This window comes from Martes martes, assembly GCF_963455335.1.
Source record: "Martes martes genome assembly, chromosome: 8".
Lineage (NCBI taxonomy): Eukaryota > Metazoa > Chordata > Mammalia > Carnivora > Mustelidae > Martes > Martes martes.
In genome coordinates this window covers 4206359-4225686 of record NC_137895.1, presented here as the reverse complement: position 1 = coordinate 4225686, position 19328 = coordinate 4206359, and the positions used below count along the sequence as shown (strand labels likewise).

General features: G+C 58.7%; 1 protein-coding gene across 4 annotated transcripts in view; it reads left to right on the top strand.

Moving 5' to 3' along the window:
* FBLN1 (fibulin 1) overlaps positions 1-19328 on the top strand; it is a 78433-nt gene that overhangs the window by 25154 nt on the left and 33951 nt on the right. For all 4 annotated transcript variants that reach the window (XM_080811393.1, XM_080811392.1, XM_080811395.1 and 1 more), the window contains exons 5-14: positions 2402-2461; positions 3785-3886; positions 4470-4607; positions 5767-5904; positions 9767-9910; positions 10730-10858; positions 11500-11625; positions 14257-14376; positions 15115-15246; positions 16728-16851. In XM_080811393.1, coding sequence (XP_080667519.1) covers positions 2402-2461; positions 3785-3886; positions 4470-4607; positions 5767-5904; positions 9767-9910; positions 10730-10858; positions 11500-11625; positions 14257-14376; positions 15115-15246; positions 16728-16851 — 1213 coding nt within the window. The remainder of the gene's footprint in view (positions 1-2401; positions 2462-3784; positions 3887-4469; positions 4608-5766; positions 5905-9766; positions 9911-10729; positions 10859-11499; positions 11626-14256; positions 14377-15114; positions 15247-16727; positions 16852-19328) is intronic.

Sequence of the window (19328 nt, the reverse complement as noted above, 5' to 3'; positions counted from 1 at the left end):
TCCCGGTGGAGATTTTCTCCTGCGTCTCTGGGGAGGATTTTTGTTGATCTATGTCTTGTTTCCATAACCGTCTCTGAGCTTTGCTGCTGCTCCAGATGTCTTCTTTCTCTTCTGTCTTTTATCTGCTTCAATCCTTGCCCCAGACTCTTCCTAAAGTCTCTGTGAGGACTCCCTGCCCTCCCTCCTCCCAGACCCAGACCCTTATCGCGGGCCTACTGTGTGCTGCCATGGGCCCGCGCAGAGGCTCCATAGACCGCTGCTGGCCTCTAACAAAATAAGTCTGGGAATCGAGAGGAAGCTTTCAGAAACTTTTATATGCATCTGAGAGCGTAACTTAATACCAGTTTCATCTAAACAGGGGCCTGTATGTCTGTTCTCATAACTTAATTTTTCTGGTAATTCGTTCATATCACATGTTATCAAGGTATGAGCCTACGAGGGGGGAAAGAGCCCTGTCCCTTTACCACAGAGAGTCTGGGAGGAACCATGCTGGGACGTATATTGGTTCCCCCCATTCTATAGATGGGAAGATGGAGGCTGGGGGAGCCCAGGTTTAGGATTCTCTTTCTGGCAGGATTGGCGGGGGCTCTGTGCCAGGCTCGCTGGCTCCCAGGAAACACCATGGAAGCCTTGATGGCCTCCTCACCCAGGCGAGGCCTCCTCACGGTCCTCCTGGCCGACACTCTACCCTGTGCCTTGGCCTTGACTGAATGCCCCAAGGGAGCCAAGGGTCCCCGAGTTGAATAACCGTAGCAAAGGTACTCCCAGCCTCCTGACCTGGAGGAGACGATTCACACTCTAAAGGCCTTTTGCTTAGTTCCTGGCCAAGTGAAAGGTTTACTTAGGGACCCTGACCACATTTTAACAGCCCGAGAAGAGCCTGCCTTGTGCCTAGTGTGTGTAAGTTACATTGTATTGAATTTTAAAGCAGAATTCCTAATACGTTTCTTTTTGATGATGTTTCATTTTTCTGGCGTGAGTGTGCTACACACTCACCGTGGGCGTGTTAGCAGATATAGAAAGCAGAGGGAAGAGGAAATTGACACAGAGAGAAATAGTGTTTCCATCAGGTCACTTTTCCTTTCCATGTTTTCTCTGTGTCTCTTTCGCGTCTCGCACATGCAATGGACACACATGGGTTTATGCTTTCCCACCCATCGAGGTCACGCCAGCTGTCGACTCGTGCCTGAACTGTGATCGCTGCCATCCTCTCTTGTGGACGGGGCCTCGACTTCCCAGGGTGTGGGCTTTGGGTATTTTTAGGGATCCTTCCTGCCCCCCCGGCTGTCTTACCCAAACTAAAGGGACGAATCCATTTCTCCTCTTACCCCAGAACGGCCAGTGGAAAAGCACCCCATCAGACTACAGTAGGGGACCCCGCTGGTTGACGCTCCTGTTGCGAGGAGGGTCCTGTCTCTGCCGAGGGCTCAGCCCGCAGAGCAGATCTACTCAGAATCCTCGTCTGAATGAACCCAACAAGTGGCTGCTGATGGCCGGCGCTCCACGGGGCTTTGCGGGCGGGCTGCATACGTGCATTTATTTCCTGGGGCTGCCCTCGCAAAGCTCCTCGGACGGGAGCTGGGTGGGGGGAGCTTAAACAACAGGAATGTTCTATCTCCCAGTCTGGAGGCCAGACAGGGCCGGCCTGCGTCCCCCCAAGGCTCCGGGGGAGAATCTGCCCCAGGCGGCTCTCCTGGGTTCTGTCGGCCTCGGGGGCTCTGGTGGCCCATCTCCTCCCTGTACCTTCCTGTCATTTTTCCTCTGCGCACCTCTGTCTCTGTGTCCGCTTTCCTCTTTCTAGAAGGACACAGATGTACTGGGCGGGAGCCCGCCTTCACTCACCCTGACTCAAAATCTTTGCAGAGACTCTGCTTGAAAGGAAGGTCACGTGCGTGGGTACTCGGGGGTTAGGGCGCAACATCTTCTGGGGGGACACCATTTACCCCATCACAACCAGTTTTTGCTGGGCACGTTGAATCAGGTTTGGGGGCCGTGGCCTGGTGTAGAGCAGGGCCGCAGCCGCCTTTGCTGAAATAGGCGGGTAACGTGAGCGCCTAACGTCCCTCGGCAATCCCTGAGCTCCCCAAATGGGCATGAGTGCCTGGTATTTATAAGGAGATAAAGCGGGGCTCCTGGGGGGCTCAGTCGGTTAAGCATCTGCCTTTGGCTCAGGTCATGATCCTGGGGTCCTGGGGTTGAGTCCCTGCTCAGCGCAAGCCTGCTTCTCCCTCTGCCTCTGCCTGCCGCTCCCCTGCTTGTGTTTTCTCTCTCCCTAGGTCAAATAAATAAATAAAATCTTTTTTAAAAAAGAATATTTAAAAAAAAAAAAGGAGATAAAGTATTCAGGGTTTCTTTCTGCTGAGACATGACGGACGTTGCGTTGGCCTCTCTTTCCCCTCAGCCAAGATTTCGGAGGTGGAGGAGGAGCAGGAGGACCCGTACCTGAATGACCGCTGCAGAGGTGAGGCTGCCTCCCGGAGGAGAGTCAGGGCTGGTCCCGCTGGGAGCTGGACCTTGGGTTTTGCTCAGGTTCACGTGGGATGAGCCCTCTGTCTGTGAGTCAGCTCAGGTCCCTGTGCCCTCCCTGCACGCCTGGGCTGCCCCTTCTCCTTCCCCTCGAGCTGGGGTCTGGTGGGCTCATAGGGAGGGGCCATGCAGGAAGCGGGTGTCAGAAGCCCCCCCCCCCACTCCCCAGCACCCGCCTAAACACAGGCTCCGTGAAGAGAGAACACCTGGGGCGGGGGGAGTGTTACTTGACTTTCGGTCCTGGAGCCCCAGCAGGTGCCGTGGACAGTATCCGTTTGTCTCCCAGGGAGATGTTTGCAAATTTAAAGAGAGTGGGGCCTGGCAGGTTTGTTTTTCATGTGATAAAAGGTCATTTCTCTATCATGGAACGTTCCCACATGTCTAGACTGGCGAGTCTGCTCCCCAGCTCCATTCGGACTCCTGCCCTGGGGTGGGAGCGTTAATGGGGAGGAAGCACAATCACAAAATGATGGGGTCCGCGCTCAGTGACACGTTGGCACAGGGGCGGGGGTGGGGGTGGGACGATGGGGATGGTGGAGGAGGGTGGAGAGCCCAGAAATCTCCCTGGGGGGTGTGGGAGGCCTTCCTGGGGGAGGACGTAGCTGGTCTGCGATGGATGAGGGTGGCTTAGCCAGGAAGGTGACCCTGGGACAAAGGTTTGGGCAGTAGGAGTGGAGACAGGTGGACCCAGACTCGGGCTGGCGGGCCATGGCGTGGGGGAGGGCTGCGGTGGGGGACAGAGGAAGAGGCCTGCGGGCCCAGGGCAGCGCTCAGAACTCTGGCCGCATCTTTAGCTGGTAGAGTTTTGTCCCGGGGAGATTTGCTCTCTGAGCATCACTCAGCTGCCTGCGGGTTTGTGGTTGGGGAGGGGAATACCAGGGACACTCAGGGACCCTCATGGGATGGCCCCCTCCATGTCCGTGCTGGGCGGCAGCTTCTGGTTTCTCTGCCTGGCCCCTCCCAGCCCCACTCCAGCCTGCAGGGCTGGCCCCGCCTGCTGCCACTTTGTCAGACCAGGGCTGGGACCTGAAGCAGCCGCTGCAAGGTTGTCCAGGGCCAGGTCCTGGGGGTCTCCCAAGGAAAGGGAGGGGTGCTAGGCTGGAGAGGGTGGCCTCCAAAATGGGGAGCCCGCCTTTGTGTGTCGTCCACCCCGAGGGCATTTGCTCTGGCCCAGGCCAAACAGAACTGGAAGCCCAGAGGGTCTCTGGTGTGTGTTGGGCTCGTGGCTCACATCTGCTCTGATCTGCTCGGATTCCAGGCGGTGGGCCCTGCAAGCAACAGTGCCGAGACACGGGGGAGGAGGTGGTCTGCTCCTGCTTTGTGGGCTACCAGCTGCTGCCCGACAGCGTGTCCTGTGAAGGTAACCGTTGCCACGCTCCCGCGGCGGGGCTCGCGGCCACACTGGGAGCCTCTGCCTCGACTTGGCATCTGGGCAGGGCCCACCCTGCACACCTCGGGCCCCCACCCACCCTGTAGGTGGAAACCAGCGTACCCTGGAGTCCATGGTGCACGGTGCCAAGCACCGTGTTGGGGACGAGGGCTGGCTTTGGGGGTCTGAGCAGGCTCTGAAACCAGGATCTGCCGAGTGGCCTTGGGCATGTCCCTCGGCCTCTCTTGGCCCCTCCTATCTGAGGCAAGGCAGATGGAGGAAGGGGATCGCCTCCCGTAGGGACCTTAAGGAGCACGTGCCTCGGGTTCAGGGCCTGGCACTTGCTTCGTGGGTGCTCAGAGAGAGCAGCAGATCTGAAGCGGAGCAGGGGAGAGAAACCACTGCTTTTGATTTGGGGGTGGGTGCCCAGGACCCCACATAGGCCCGTGCGTGGGGGACGGGACAGAGGCTGGGAACCGATTGCGCCATGCCTTCCGGAACATTCTTTTCAACCAAGCACGCGGGGGCCCGTGGTTCCGGCTGGTTACTCCTGCTTTGCCTCCATCTCTCCTAGACATCAACGAATGTGTCATGGGCGAGCACAACTGCCGGCTGGGAGAGTCCTGTGTTAATACAGTGGGCTCTTTCCGCTGCCAGAGAGACAGTAGCTGTGGGACTGGCTACGAGCTCACGGAGGACAATGACTGCAAAGGTATGACATGCTCTGGGTCCACACACCTCAGCTCCCCAGGACTAGAGAGGATGTGCTGGTAAAGGCAGCACCGGGCTCCAGGGGGCTCTGGGTTCCCTGGTGCCGTGTGCTGCACCCCGGGTCTGCCCGGGGACGCTGACCAGTTAAGCTGTTGGTAGAGATTTACCTTCTTTACTGTAAAGTTGAGTTAATGACAGTGGTGAGTTTGCATTTCTGGAAGGGCTCAGAGCAGAATCGTTCCAAAACTAGTCCCGAGGTGAATTTCAGGTGCTTCCATGTGCTTTCTCCCTGCATCCCCCCCATAAATTATTTTTGAAAACAGCTGCCTTCCATCCGACTCCAGGCTGCCTCGGAGTTCAAAGCATATTCTCTTCCGCTGCATGAAAACATGACATGTCTGGCTGCCGGCCTCTCCCTGCCAAGCGTAGATGTTATTTGGCAGATAAGGCTTTGCCGAGGATCTCTGAGGACATAGTTTTCTTCTGAGGCTTTCCAGCCCTCCAGAATGACAGAACCACTTGTGTGAAAATTTTGGTCGCGTTACGAGGGTGACTCAAAAGCCAGGCACGCCCTCCTGACGTCTGAGGGTCTTTGGGCAAGCTCGCTCCTCTCCACCCTCGCTGGGCGGTTTGGGCCCTGAGAACCCAGCTGAGTATACGCTTTGGAACACTTGACAGCCATGAACTTCAGGGGAAGGGCAGCCAACGTGTCCAATCATGACAATCACCATTGCTCCTATTTGGAATATCGTGACGATTTCAGAATGAATAGCTTTAGAGGGACAGTGTTTATTGCCACAAAGATCATTGCTTATTATCTAAACTAAACATTCACTTAGCCTCAAGTGAGGGGGAAAAAAAAAATCCCACATGCTGCCAGGAAAATGCCTGGGTTATTTATTATATAACAGAAAGTTTGCCTCATAAGAGCCTTGGGGAAAAAGAAGAGAGAGAGAGAGAGAGTTTTCAATCTTAAGCCATGCGAGCACTATTTGGCCAACCAGGCTCTTTTCTAATGTGATTTCTCTATTGGAATGTTTTGGGTTGTAGTCTGAGTAATGAGCATATTAAAAAAAAAAGCATTCTTGTGATTTTTAAATGTTGTGAGATGTTTCTGACAGGACTCTTGCTAACAATTTCCTTTTTTTATGATGTACCAGATATTGACGAGTGTGAGAGTGGTATTCATAACTGCCTCCCCGATTTTATCTGTCAGAATACTCTGGGATCCTTCCGCTGCAGACCCAAGCTACAGTGCAAGAATGGTTTTATACAGGATGCTCTAGGCAACTGTATTGGTAAGACACTGTCACCAGGGCCCAGAGGGTCCTTCAGGCGGGGCGAACGCCCCGGAGCTGGGCCATGTCTCTGGATCACGGGGGGCCTCCGAGCAGAGGTCGGCAAGTGTATCTTATCAAGGTCCCTGGAGCAGACGTTGAGGCCTCGTGGGCCATCTGGGCTCAGCTCTGCAGAAGGCAGCCATGGATGTGTGAACGAGTGGGCAGTGTTGTGTCCCCATAAAACTTGATTTACCAAAAGAGGTACAGGCTGGGGTTGGCCCTGGGGCCAGAGTTTAGCAATCCCGGGTTTAGACGAAAGCCCTGGTTTGGCTTCAATTTTGGAGTCTACCCCTGGTTTAGAACTTAAGGTAATGGACTCCCTTCCTCTGACCCTTAATTTCTTCTTCTTTGAAATGGGAATAGTCATGCTCTCTGCCTTAGAGGCTTGAGGCAAGGATCGAACGAGAGGATGGTGAAGTGCCTGCGGTCTTAAAAACGTGTTTTGAAAGATACTCCGTATTAGTAGTCAGTTTCACAGAGGTGGAGAGGAGCGCGGGAGGTGCCAAGGGCCTGGGGCAGGGGAGCGGGGAGCTGGTGTTGACTGGGCAGGGAGTTTCAGTCGGGGAAAATTAAAAAGTCGTGGGGTTGGACGGTGGTGATGGTTGCATGGCAGCACGAAGGTAGTTGACGCCTCCTGTCTGGAGACTTAAAATTAGGGAAAGTGGCACATATCTGTCACATGTATCTCACCCCCCAAAAACCTCACCGCTGTGGGAGGAAGAAAATCCCATGGGAACGTAGTAAACTCGTAAACGCAGGAGCCCTGGCCAGAAGCTCAGGCGGGGAAGCAGCGCGCGGGAGGGGCGGGGAGCCCAGCGGACCCTCCTGGACTCAGCCCGGCTAACCCCCTGGCTCGGGCACCCTGGGCTATTGGCATTGGCGTCTAGATCCGCAGACCTGGCCTTGGCCTCTGCTCGGCAGAAGCTTCTAGATCCTGCCCTTAAGGATAGGAAGACTTCTCTCCAGATGAGAGCTGCAGATGCCACCTGTTAGAACCCATACTCCCTGAGGTTGCCCCCTTACCCTCCTTGAAGGGTCTGTGAACGAGGGATGGCCGGTTTTTGTCCTAGGTCTGGCTCAGCCTCTCTCAGAGAAACCTGTGTTGATCTCTGATTTGGAATGGTAGTTTGGACTGAAAGCTCTCCTCGGCCCCCCCTTTTTTTTAACTACCCCAGGATATTTAAAGACAAATACAACAGTGACCCCCACTTTGGACAGGGGCCTCCTTGGAACCCTGCCCCAGCCTTCTTCTTTAAAGCAGCCCCCCTGTCATGACGGGCGGGGAGTGTGGGGAAGTGTTGGAGCTGGGGTGAGGTGGGAGGGGCTCAGCTTGGCTGGGCTTGGCCCCTTGCCAGCTCCCTCCCAGCACAGGGGACCATGAGCCTGGGGCTGACAGCCCTCCCAGGGCCAGTGGGGAGGAGGGGCCTGCCCAGACTTGCTGTGCGCTGGGTGGGGGCTCTGCGAGGAGGCTGGCATCTGTTTGGGATGGAAACCCTGACTCATAGCAGGTGCAGCCCCGGTGCCCATGAGGAAGGAGCCTATTGCCAAGTCTCAGCGAGGCCCCCACCTCTCAGTCTACGGGGTGCAGACCGTGCGGGGACAAGGTGGGAGAGTAGCAGGGGGGACGGTCGGTCCCCTCCGTGTCCTCGCCTAGGCGCGGGGAGAGCCTGGGGGAGTGGAGCGAAGCCCCGAAGGAGCCCCACCGGCCAGCACCTGGGGATTCAGAATATTTGCAAACCAGCCATGAGGCGCCCCTCGTCTCAGCCCTGGGGCAGCCCCTCTTTTCTTGTGCCCACCGTCCTTGCAACCGGACTCAGGATTCTTTCTTTAAAAATTTTTTTTTTATTTCAAAATTTTCATATATATATATAAAATATGTGTGTAGATATATACATATATATATGTAATCTTTATTTACAAAAATGCAAGCAAATCCCAAAGTGCGGAAAGGAAACCGTTCTGTCTTGCTCAGCAGAGTCCGTGAGCCCCTCCGAGCTCCAGCTCTCTGGAGACTCTTTTTCTGATGCAAATGGGGCCAGAGTCAGCTGCCACATGCTCCCCCCCCACCCCATTCCTTAAGAAAGTATTTCGACGTCATTTTACATCAGTACCTTTATGTCATTTAAAAAAAAAAAATGACCGCGTCATCCCAAATACTTCCCCACAAGGAGAAAGCGTGTCGGGATCCACTGCTAGTCCCACGGCTGCCCGGGAGAGGCCGCTTCCCCTCCCCCGTGCGCACCCGGGTCTTCGGCTTGCACACCTCTGCCGACGGCGCCCTCACCCCCTCCAGAGCAGGGTGAGGTGGTGGGAAGCTCTGACCTCATGGGCAGCCAAATTCATCTTCCTGGGGATCCTGGAACCATCTGGTACCCCACAAGCCCGTCTGTTCCCCTCCGGCCACCGGCAGACAGCCCTGCAGCTGCAGAGTACCAGCTTCGTGAGCTATGGGGTCTCTGTTGCAGCTTGTGAAAACAGCTGTAGAGAGTGTGTAAGAGAACGGGCATGGCTGTGTGCCAATAAAGCTTTATTGACAAAGACAGGCAGTGGGCTGGATTTGGCCGGCAGCCTGCAGTTTGCCCACCCCTGATGTAAGGGCTGGGAGGTGGGGCTCCCTGATTCTAGAGCTGAGTGGGCCCTGGGCCCAGCCTCATGCTGGGGCAGTTTCCTTGTTTATAAAACGCAGAGAATAATCCCGGCCCTGCCTAACTCGCAGGCCAGCTGCGGTGGGTGAGGGCAGCAGGGACCCACGTGCCTTTGTAAACTGTTAAGTGCTACACTGGCTGGAGAGGCTGACTCAAGGGGGAGGGTGCGGCTGGTCACCGACTGTCTGAGGTGGATGGGGTGAGGCCAGGAGGGGAGAAGTACAGCAGGTCCCTCTTTCTGACGTCAGCTCGGGAGTCTTCTACCATCACTCCCTTCTCTTTGTCCCCTAGATGCTTTGTAAGTATCTGAAAAGGGGATTCTTTTTTTTTTTTTTTTAAGATTTTATTTATTTATTTGTCAGAGAGATCACAAGTAGGCAGAGAGGCAGGTGGGGCGGTGAGGGGGGCTCCCTGCTGAGCAGAGAGCCCGATGCGGGGCTCGATCCCAGGACCCTGAGATTACGACCTGAGCCAAAGGCAGAGGCTTAACCCACTGAGCCAGGTGCCTCTGAGAGGCAATTCTTAAAAACCTTAGAATTCTCCCCCTACTAAGAAGGTCAACCTGCATGGCTTGTTGTTGTTTGAGAGAGATAACTGGAGTGGGGGGAAGGGCAGCGGGAGAGGGAGAGAGAGAATCTTAAGCCAACTCCACACTCGGCGTGGAGCCTGACGGGGGTGCGATCTCACCACCCTGAGATGGTGGCCTGAGCCGAAATCAAGAGTCGAACACTTAAGCGGCTGAGCCACCCAGGTGCCCCCTGCCTCTGTGATTTTACACCGAAGGGGAGCTGGAGGACCGAGCGTTTATCCTTGTGCGTTTACTGGTTTGCACTCTCTGGGCGTGTGGGATTCAGAAGGGACGTGGCCACGTGACCGTGGGCAGCCCCGAGAGCCAGGCAGGCAGACTCAGATGCCGTGCAGGGAAAGACAGATGGGCTGAAGGTTCAGGGCCAGGGAGATGGCCCAGGCACGTTGTCTTTGAGGTGGCGTGTGCTGGCGAGATCTGGGAGCCAGCTGGGGGGCTGGTGTGTGGTTCAGGGTGAGCGGGCTTCATAGTACCTCTGGGTGAGGTTTTGCAGTGAGGAGGGGACGTGGTGGTTTTCTGGAGATCGGGTCCTTGGGTTTTTGGAGGCCCCCTGTGTTTAACCACCTTGGCTCTGTCTTCCCTGCTGTAGATATTAATGAGTGTTTAAGTATCAGTGCCCCGTGCCCCGTTGGGCAGACATGCATCAACACAGAGGGCTCCTACACATGCCAGAAGAACGTGCCCAACTGTGGCCGTGGTTACCATCTCAACGAGGAGGGAACCCGCTGTGTTGGTAGGTATTTAAAAAGAGAACCAGTCTGATATCGACTTTCCTGTCTGCTCCCAGCACATCCCTTCCTTCCCTGGAAGGGGAGAAGAAATCCCCGAAGTGAAGCTGTTTCTACCTCTCCATCCATCCCACGGCTCAACTCCAAGCATAGACCTTTATCATCGATTGCTGGGACTGGTGCAGTAGGATGCCAGCCTCCCACTGTGCCCAGCTTTGTCCCTTTCAGTCTGTCCAGGGTGTCCTGAGCTGAAAGATCCCTTGTTCCTCCCCACTCACAATCCCCAGTGGTGAGAGGGGACAGGCAGTGACCCTGCTTACAATTCAGTCCTCCTGAGGTGGCCCCAACTTTGTAAACCTTATAATTCAGATGAAATAGGTCTTGCTGCTCCCTAAGCCAGCTCTGCCCTTTCCTCTCTGTGTGGTTTTCTGCTTTTGCACCTTTCCCTCTGCCCACCTGCTGCTACATTCCTTTGGACCCAGGTCCCTGCTAGCTGGAAGGCGTTCTTCTCCCTCCGACTCCTAGAGCACTTCCCTGGTGGCTCCCCCGGGTCACTGGGCACTTCCTGCCTTTCCTAGGGCCATCACTGGCCAGCCAGAGTAGGTGGCCCCTGAGCGTAGGGGCTGCGTCTGGGTCAGCTGCCTTCCCAGCACGGGGCCCAGCATGCGGCAGGTGTCCTGTGACATCGTGTCGAAGGATAAGTAATGCCGCTTTGTCAACGTACATTTTAGTTTGCTGCTTTCTTGTCTTCCTTTATGATCATCTTAGGGAGAAAAGAGAAACCCACACTAAACATTTTTCAATGCGTCATTCTCTTTTACAAGATGTGGACGAGTGTGCGGCGCCCGCTGAGCCCTGTGGGCCGGGGCACCTGTGTATGAACTCCCCCGGGAGCTTCCGTTGTGAGTGCAAGGCTGGATACTATTTCGACGGCATCAGCAGGACGTGTGTGGGTACGTGGGCATCCCTGTAGGCCCCGGGTGGCCCCCTGAGAAAGTCCTCATGCGGCAGCCCCAGAGAGCAGGCCCGGCGATGGGGGACCCCCATTCAGGTTCCAGCCCTGCCGCTGCGCCCCCGGGTGCGACCCAGGCCCCCACCCATACAGCAGGTGCTCTGCTCAACCCAAGGCGGGCAGGGGTGTAGGAGACTACGGCCGGCTCTCCAAATGTCCAGAAGCACAAGTGACTTCCCAGAGTCAGGGCTCGCGGCGGAAGAATCAATGGTGGCATGGCCGTCTCCCTGCTGGGAACGGGACTGACCCCTGCAGGCCGCCACCTGCCACCCCAAAACCAGGCTGCTCCGGGGGAGGGGAGGGCTGGCAACTGCCCCGCCCACCACCAGAGCCGCGTGTCTGAGCCAGTGGACCCGCCTTCAGGGCTCCGGGGTGGAGAACTGGTGGGTGGGCGTGTCCCCAGGAGGGACAGGAGTGGCCCCCGGCACCCCTGCTGACTGTCAGGGGCTTTGGGACCAGTCACTCTGCCTCTCTCCTCCAAGAGATGCGGCTACAGATGGTGGGGAACACTGGGAGTTCGCGGGCAGAGGCGGCATGGGTGGGGGACGCTGCCCTGAGCCGGCCCCGTCCGCTCTGTTGCAGACATCAACGAGTGTCGGCGCTACCCCGGGCGTCTATGCGGCCACAAGTGTGAGAACACGCCCGGCTCCTACTTCTGCAGCTGCACTGTGGGCTTCCGGCTCTCTGCCGACGGCCGGTCGTGTGAAGGTGAGGCCACGTGGCCAGGGCGGGGCGCTCGGGGACGCCCGCTCCCGGGGAGAGCCACTGCTCAACGTGCAGACCCATGGGATGGCCTCGAGTTTGTTTCCCCGGCACGTATTAGGTGACGCGCTGGTTGTGGAAGCGCCTGTCAAAGGTGGCTTGTCAGAGAGGACTGCTCACCCAGTCCCTCCCGGGTCCTGGAGCACCTGGTGGTGTCCGCCCAGGGCCACGCAGGGGGGTGGATAAGCCGAAGAAGCTGTGTGGGTCGTGGCCGAGAGTGTGGGATTTGGCGGTGTCTGACACACCCTGTGTTCACCTGACTGGGGGCAGTGGCTGACATCACCTGCCTCCGTGCCCTAACAGGAGAAACAGGGTTGGGAGGTCAGATTTTCAAGTAAATTGGAAGATGGGTTTTACTCAGACTCTTGCAGTAGCACAGAGAGACATCAGTGCAGAGCCATCTCAGCTCTGCTGAAACAAAAGGCGACAGGCTTTTGAAATGCTGGGCCATGCTCAGGTGTAGTCCCACAGGTTGTTAGGTGGGGGCTCAGCCTGCTTCGGCGGGCTGCACCTGCTAACCAGCTCCTCCCTCCCACAGAGGCTGGGAGACGGGGGCCTCCCCTTCCTGACGATCACGTCTCGAAGGCATGATTCGTGCATCTTGGAGAAAGACTCTTGGGTTGCAGAGGCTGCATCTCGAAGGGACAGAGAGAGGGTTTGCATTTGCAAATTTTACCAAGTAAATACTTGTAAGAATGAGGAGGCCAGGGCGTGTTGTCAGGTGTTGGCCGGAACACTGAGTCTCTCCTTTGGGCAGCACTGAGCTTTTTAGGAGGCATTTTAAGGGTCCGAGCCCGTCACCCTAGGCTCTCCCGTCTTGGGCCCATAGAAGCCAGGCTGAAGTCTGGTCGGGTCTCTCCGTCTGCCTGGTGGGGGTTGGACGGAGCTGTTCGTGCCGAGTGTTTCGGTTAGCACAGAACACCGGCCTCCTCGGGGCATGGACCGAGATGGCGGGTCATACATTCAGCACAGGGCCTGGTACACAGTAGGTGCTCAACAGCTATCACATCTTCTAAGGGAATTAGGGTCTGGGGCCAGCCAAGGAAAGAGCTTTGGCAGCCCTCAGCGATCCCCTCCCACTGTCCCGCACAACTTTTGGACCGACTACGGAGGGATCATGAAAGTCCGCTATGCCCAGAGGCACCCATGACGCACAGTTCTCAAACTGGAGGCTGGACAGTGAGATGGGGGGTCCTGGGCCCTAGGGTCCCCCCCAAGAATTTCAGATCTGCCCCCAAGAACCAGACCCAATGCATGGGTATCGGCAAGGAACCTGTTCACACGTGGGCTGGGTTCCCTGGGCTTGGGTTCTAATCCTAGCTCTGCCATTTTATGGCCTTGAAGGAGTAACTCAGCATTTCTGGGCCCCAGCGTCCTCCTCCGCAAATGTGGGGGGTGGCAGGACCCACCTTACCGGGAGTCAGGGTGAAGCGTGGGATGAGCTCATCCCAGGGTCCCGCGCGAGACAAAGTGCCGTCTGTGGAGACCGCTGGTGTCCTTGCTACTATCGTTCACGGCTTATGCCATTTCTTGTCACTCCGAAGTGACAAGGAGATACTCATGTCTACATTAGCGGCCACACTGGGGACAGAAAACCGGGGCCTGGCCAGCTTGGCCGCGTCATTCCACTAAGCATTTATAAAGGCCCCCTGGCAAGGTGGATAGCGAGAACGTGGTCTCTGCCTTCAAGGAGTGTCTGTAGGATGTGATGAGAAACCCCAGGGGGCAGAGCGGAGCAGGCGACCCGGTGAGCAGGTGATAGCCAGCCTGGGCACGAGGTTACTGCAGGACGAAACACGGGGTGAGAAGCTAATGGACACTCTCAGCTGCTCACCCCTCCTGCCCTGCTAGGAGTTAGCAGTGAATACATGCGAGAAGGGACTTCTAGGCCAGGGGTTGGCAATACTTTTTCCCTAAAAGCCACATAGTAAATATTTCAGGCTCAGCCAGGTACGCTCTGTGTTATAGCTAATCACCTCTGCCGCTGCGTTGCCAAAGCAGCCACAGACCGGGGTAAATGAGGGAGCGAGCGTAGCTATGTGCCAATAAAACTTTATTTATAAAACCAGGTGGTGGGCCGGGTGTGTGCTGATCCCTGCTCTAAGTGAAGGAGACAGAGGAGCAGGAGCCCGGCGCTGCCCAGTGGGCTGGTGTGTGCCAAGCACTGGCGTGTTAGGAGGGCGGGCATCTCGGCTCTTCACCCAGGCCTGCCGCTCTGCAGAGGGCGTTGTCTTGGGGGTGCAACGGGGAGGGCTGTGACCAGAGCTCCATTTGAGGATTAGAACTGACCTGGCGGTAGGCTGGGAGGAACCCACTGGAAGAGCTGAGACCGGAGGCTTTACTGTGGTCCCGATGAGAGGTTCCGGATCTGTCCAGCATGGGGGACGGAGTGAGGGCCGCGCTCCCTCGGGGCGCCCCCAGGCGGGTCCCCAGCCCCAAGCGTGAGCGCCGAGCGCCGCGGACTTCTGGCCCTTCCTCTGGGGTGACTGGAGGGAGCTGCTGTGTCTCCAGCCCCGCCCGGAGCAGGGGCAGGTGGCCGGCTCCGAGCGCGGACCTGCGGTGCCCCGTGTCTTTCAGACGTGAACGAGTGCAGCAGCAGCCCTTGTAGCCAGGAGTGCGCCAACGTGTACGGCTCCTACCAGTGCTACTGCCGGCGAGGCTACCAGCTCAGCGACGTGGACGGCGTCACCTGCGAAGGTGGGGGCACCCCACCCGGCCGAGGGGAGGGGACCCCCAACCCCCTTCCGCTTAACGCCCTTCCGGGCTGGTGGGTGGTGGGTTCTTCTCCCTCCAGCTGAGATTTATTTGGATACAAAGAAGCCATAGCGAGTGAGGATTAGAAAGCAGCGAACACGTAACCGGCGAGCGTCACGTGGGCCGGGACCTTGAACCAGCATGGCAGAACCGCACGTGGCCGGGCTTGGTGGCGACCCTGGGACACAGGGGGGGCCCGCAGGCCTGACCCGAAGCTCTGCCTCCCCTTGGCCGGGGCCGTGTGTCCTCTGCCCCCGATGGCTGAGCCCAGACCCGCCAGGCTGTCAGAGGATTAAAGCAGAGGTCGGCCTGGAAGGGCTTTGCAGGGTGCCTGGTGCACCGGGGGTGCTGAGGCAGCTGCTGTTAGGGCTCCCCCCCATCCCGGCGGGTGTCGTTTTTATCAGCACATTTGTACTTGGCATCAGCATGCACCTGGGACCTGCGGGTCACCCGTACTGTGTGCTGTCCCCCTCCCCGAGCCCCTGGTCTGCCACACTTTACACCACCACCTCGCTGTGTGACCCGAGGCCAGCCCCTTCCCCTCTCTGCACCTCAGTTTCCCTTTCTGGCATGATAGGTTAGGAGGCCGCCCCAGCATCTGGAGGCTTCCTGTGTCCAGATGCCTCATCGCGGCCCGCTGTCGGGGCCACTCGGGTTGCTGAGGGGTGTTTTGTGTCCCAGACATCGACGAGTGCGCCCTGCCCACCGGTGGCCACATCTGTTCCTATCGCTGCGTCAACGTCGCTGGAAGCTTCCAATGCAGCTGCCCCCCGTCTGGATATAGGCTGGCCCCCAATGGCCGCAACTGCCAAGGTGAGCACTGCAGAACCCCTGGGGTTGCCCAGGCCACGCGCGGGGCTCTGCAGCGCAGGGGAGCTGAGTCCGGGCGGCCCCCCCGCCCCATTGTGGGGACGTGCTTCCCTGGCCCAGGGGCGACACCACAGATGGGGGCATCTGGGACAGGGATGGGAGGACTCTGCACACACACCCTGGTCTCCCGTACCTGACACACCTGCTTCGGGGGTTCTGATCCTCCTGCTGGGCCCTCGACACCCCCGGGGGCCAGAACGGGGGATGACAGCCTTTAGGAAGACGCTAGCTAAGGAGGAAAGGGGAGCTCAGCGCCCAGAAGACCCCATTCCACAGCACAGGGCCGCTCGTTCCCAATGGCATTTGCACATCCGACGAACCCTGGATGGGAGCCTGCCACGAGTTAAGGACAGAACGGGGAGCAGGTGCTGGCGGCTTCTGTCCCAAAGGGTTGATGGTAACTGCCTGGGTGAGAGGACGGGCATGTTCTGGTGCGTGACCACCTGTCTCTGTAGTTCTGAGCACGATGGCCATGAGGGTCCTCCTGGGGCCAGGGGTCGGCTCCAGTGTGGGCTAAATGAAGGGGCCAGTGACACCCATCTGTACTCAGCTCCCTTGTGTAAGAGCACTCTAGGGGCCATCGTGAGCTCCGGAACCGAGCTCTTTGGCAACTGAGAGGGGATGCCGGGTAGATATTTGTGAATGAAGGACCCTAGGAATGGATCCAGGGACAGCCCCAGAAGCTGAGTCACAGAGGTTGGGTCTGTGGGCCCCTTCCTCAAGAGCCCCCCCTCCACGGGACTCTCAACCCAGAGCCTCCAGAGGCCCCACTTTCTGGCCTGCCCGTTCTGGTCATGAAGAAGGTGACTTTGGTCAAAGGCAGGCAGGAGCTGCGGCCTTTCCTGGGAGGGACCCGCTCAGCTCGCCCGCAGCCCTGGGTGGAAGTCACTTTGTTTTCTCCTTTCTGGTGGAGGAGATGACTTTCTTGCTTCTGGCCAGCCTCCCTCACCGCAGCCCGGCTGCGCCGCCAGGACCAGCAGAAGCACATTCCTGAACCTCCGTCTCTGACATTAGGAGTTGTTTTTGCCACCAACATCAGGCGCCTGGCCCCTCTTCACAGATGCCTCCCAGGCGTGGTGGCGTCCCCCGGACCCCGCCGTGGGGCTGCTCCAGAGAGCTGTGGGAAGGGGGACAGCTGCCGGTGTCCAGGGTCTTCTCAGGCCGGTGCCCCAAGCATCACTGACCCCGGGCCCCAGGCGCAGCCTAGAATCTCCTTAAGCCCGGGTCTCCTCACCTGTGCTGTATGGGGCCCTTCCAGGCCTGCTACTGTCCCCCTCACCCCAGGAACTGTGCATAATAAGTACAAACTATAAATGCCGATATCCTGCGAGAGAAGGCCGCGGTGGGAGGCCTGGGCTCCGTCCGGGATGGCGAGGGTGCGGGCGGCCTCCGCCTTCACCGGGCTGCCCTGGGGTCTCCCACAGACATCGATGAGTGTGTGACCGGCATCCACAACTGCTCCATCAACGAGACCTGCTTCAACATCCAGGGGGGGTTCCGCTGCCTGGCCTTCGAGTGCCCCAAGAACTACCGCCGCTCCGCAGACACGTAAGTCCCTCGGGGCCCTGGGGTGTGTCCACGGCAGCCTTCCCGTGGGCCGTGGCTCCCGGGCTGGGCGGGTGCTTCACTGACGGTGCCCACCCCCCGCCACGGGAGCCCTGGGAAACCAGGGGGACCCCTGAGGCTCCAGCCCCCAAACGCCAGGAGAGTGCAGAGAGCCAGGGTAATGACTTCAAGGCGGGCGGGCCTGCCCTGGGGGAGCCCAGGCCTGTGCTTTCCCCAGGCTGGGACCAGGGCGGGGGCACAGCTCGCGGGGCCTCCGCTTTCTCACATGCACGTCCTCTGACCCAGATGAAGGTAGTGCTGGTTCTGGGTGAGCTGAGATTGCTGGGGCGTCCTCCGTTGACGAACCCCATTTCCTAAAAGCCAGATTCCATTCATCCCAGTGACAGTGTGGGCCCAGCAGGAAGGGTCTGTGTCCCAGACTTGAAGCTGTGTGTTCCCATGTCACTGGAAGCTCCCTCCATCCCGGGCCAGTGGGACGTGTGCTGGAATGTTCTAGAAACGCCCTTCCTCAAGGCAGAGTGAGGACCCTCTGGTCTCCTTACACACCACCCTGCCCCAGGTTCGTTGGGTGCCTCGTCCGTAGTCTCCGGAAGAGCTGTCCAGGGGGGCAGATTCGGGAGCACAGATGTGTGACTCCTCCCTCCAAGCCCTGGAAGTGCTCAAAGCCCTCACACAGCCAGGCTGACCATGACTGGGCCTTTCAACCTTGAGTCGCGGCTCCCGCCGGAGGGTCAAGGCCTTCTTGGCTGGTGCACCCGGCCTCGGGGTTCACTTGCTCAGCCTCGAGGCGGCTGCCCTGGCTTGTGGTTCTGGCCCGGCCTCTGGCTTGCCGAGTGCCAGAACGGGAGATGCTCAGATAACCCGTCTCCCCGGCGGCCCTCTGGGCTCCTCCTGGGGTCCGTGCTCACCCTCTGGCCCCCCACCTCTGCAGGCCCGCTCCGTTCCCCCCACGTGGGTTTATTTGTCCTCCCGGAAAGCTCACGTCCCCCCTGCACCCCCGTGAGCTCCCAGCCCCTCCGGAGCTGGGTCTGCGAGTGTGCAGCCTTCCGGAGACCTCATGGGTTACCCGGAGGTCCAGAGGGCAGCCAGGCTGTTCCTCTGACTGCTAAGAAGGTTCCGTGTCCTCCCTTTGAGGCTGGGCTGCCACTGTGTGTTGTAAGTGCCTGCTCTCCGGGGCCTTTGTCTGTGTCTGGGTTTGAGGACTCTGGAAGACCGACTGGCACAGGGCGTGGACTTCTCCTTCACACCCAGCCATGAAACCCAGAGGACGCGGCTGCCCTGTGGGGGTCTGCACGTCTCCCAAGCCGCGGGCTGCCAGGCGGGCGCTGTGTGTCAAGGTCGTGGTTGAAATTGGCAGACTGGGCCCCTCACCGCCGCATGTTGGCGCGTGCTGGAGAAAGTCATTTTCTTGTTTGGGGACCGTGGGCAGACAGCGGGCTGCAAAGCCTCCCACCCCTGACCCGTGCCTACTAGGGGCACAAGGCGGAACGGCAGTGGCCACAGAGTGTAGCGGGGTCCCTGCGGGGCTGGAGTGGGGGGCGGGGCGTGCTGGAGTTAGCAATGCTAGAGGGAAGGGGGAGGGAAGAGCTGAGTCAGGCAGAGAGGGAAGGGGTGGTGGGTGGGACGGGAGAAGGGCTGTGGACAGGAGAGCAAAGGGGTTCCAGCCGTGAGATGGGGTGTTCGGCCGGGAACCTGGACCCGCGTTCCACTCACTGGGGGGTTGATGCTCCAGGGCTCAGTCTGTCCTGGTCCGTGGATTGATTCATCAGCTGGCCCCGGGGACAGATAAGGAGGGGGCTCATCATTTTCCGTGAGAACAGAAAGTGGGCCCCCACCCACAATACAGGCGAGAAGGGCAGGATGAGGCTCCCAGCCACACCCCCCAAATGGCCAAGATTGACACCCGTTCCTGCTCCCCAGCGCCACCCAGCGGTGCAGCAGAGGATGACTCCTGGACCACCAGCCCCCCCCCCCCCCCCACCCAGTGCTCTCAAGCCCCGCGGGGATGCTGAGGCATTCTGGAAGGATGCCGGCCTGGAGTCAGGTTCCCTCGTGTCTGCCTCCCAGCTCAGTCCATTCCAGGTCTGTTGAGCTTCTTGGAGCCACCATACTCCAGCCGTCAAGGGGACGGTGATGTCTCCCCGCCGGGTTCGCATGGGGTGAGCAGGGATCGTGGGGCAGAGCGCCCTCATGAAGTTCACACTGGGTTCAGCCTGTTGGGGTGTGAGTAGGCACAAGCGTATTTCACTGCCAGTGTGTTCATGGATGAAGGGAAGGTGGGCGGGGCCCCTGGTGTCCAGGTCCGGGCTCGGCCTGAGGGGCTGCGTGGAAATGGGAAGAACCCGGGTTGGGATTTTAAGCTTCCAGACTCGTTCTCCTGTTTGTCGGGGCTGTGGCCTCAGGTCAGTGTCTTGGCCACCCACGGGTCCTTTCTGCATCTGCGACACCTGCTTGGCAAG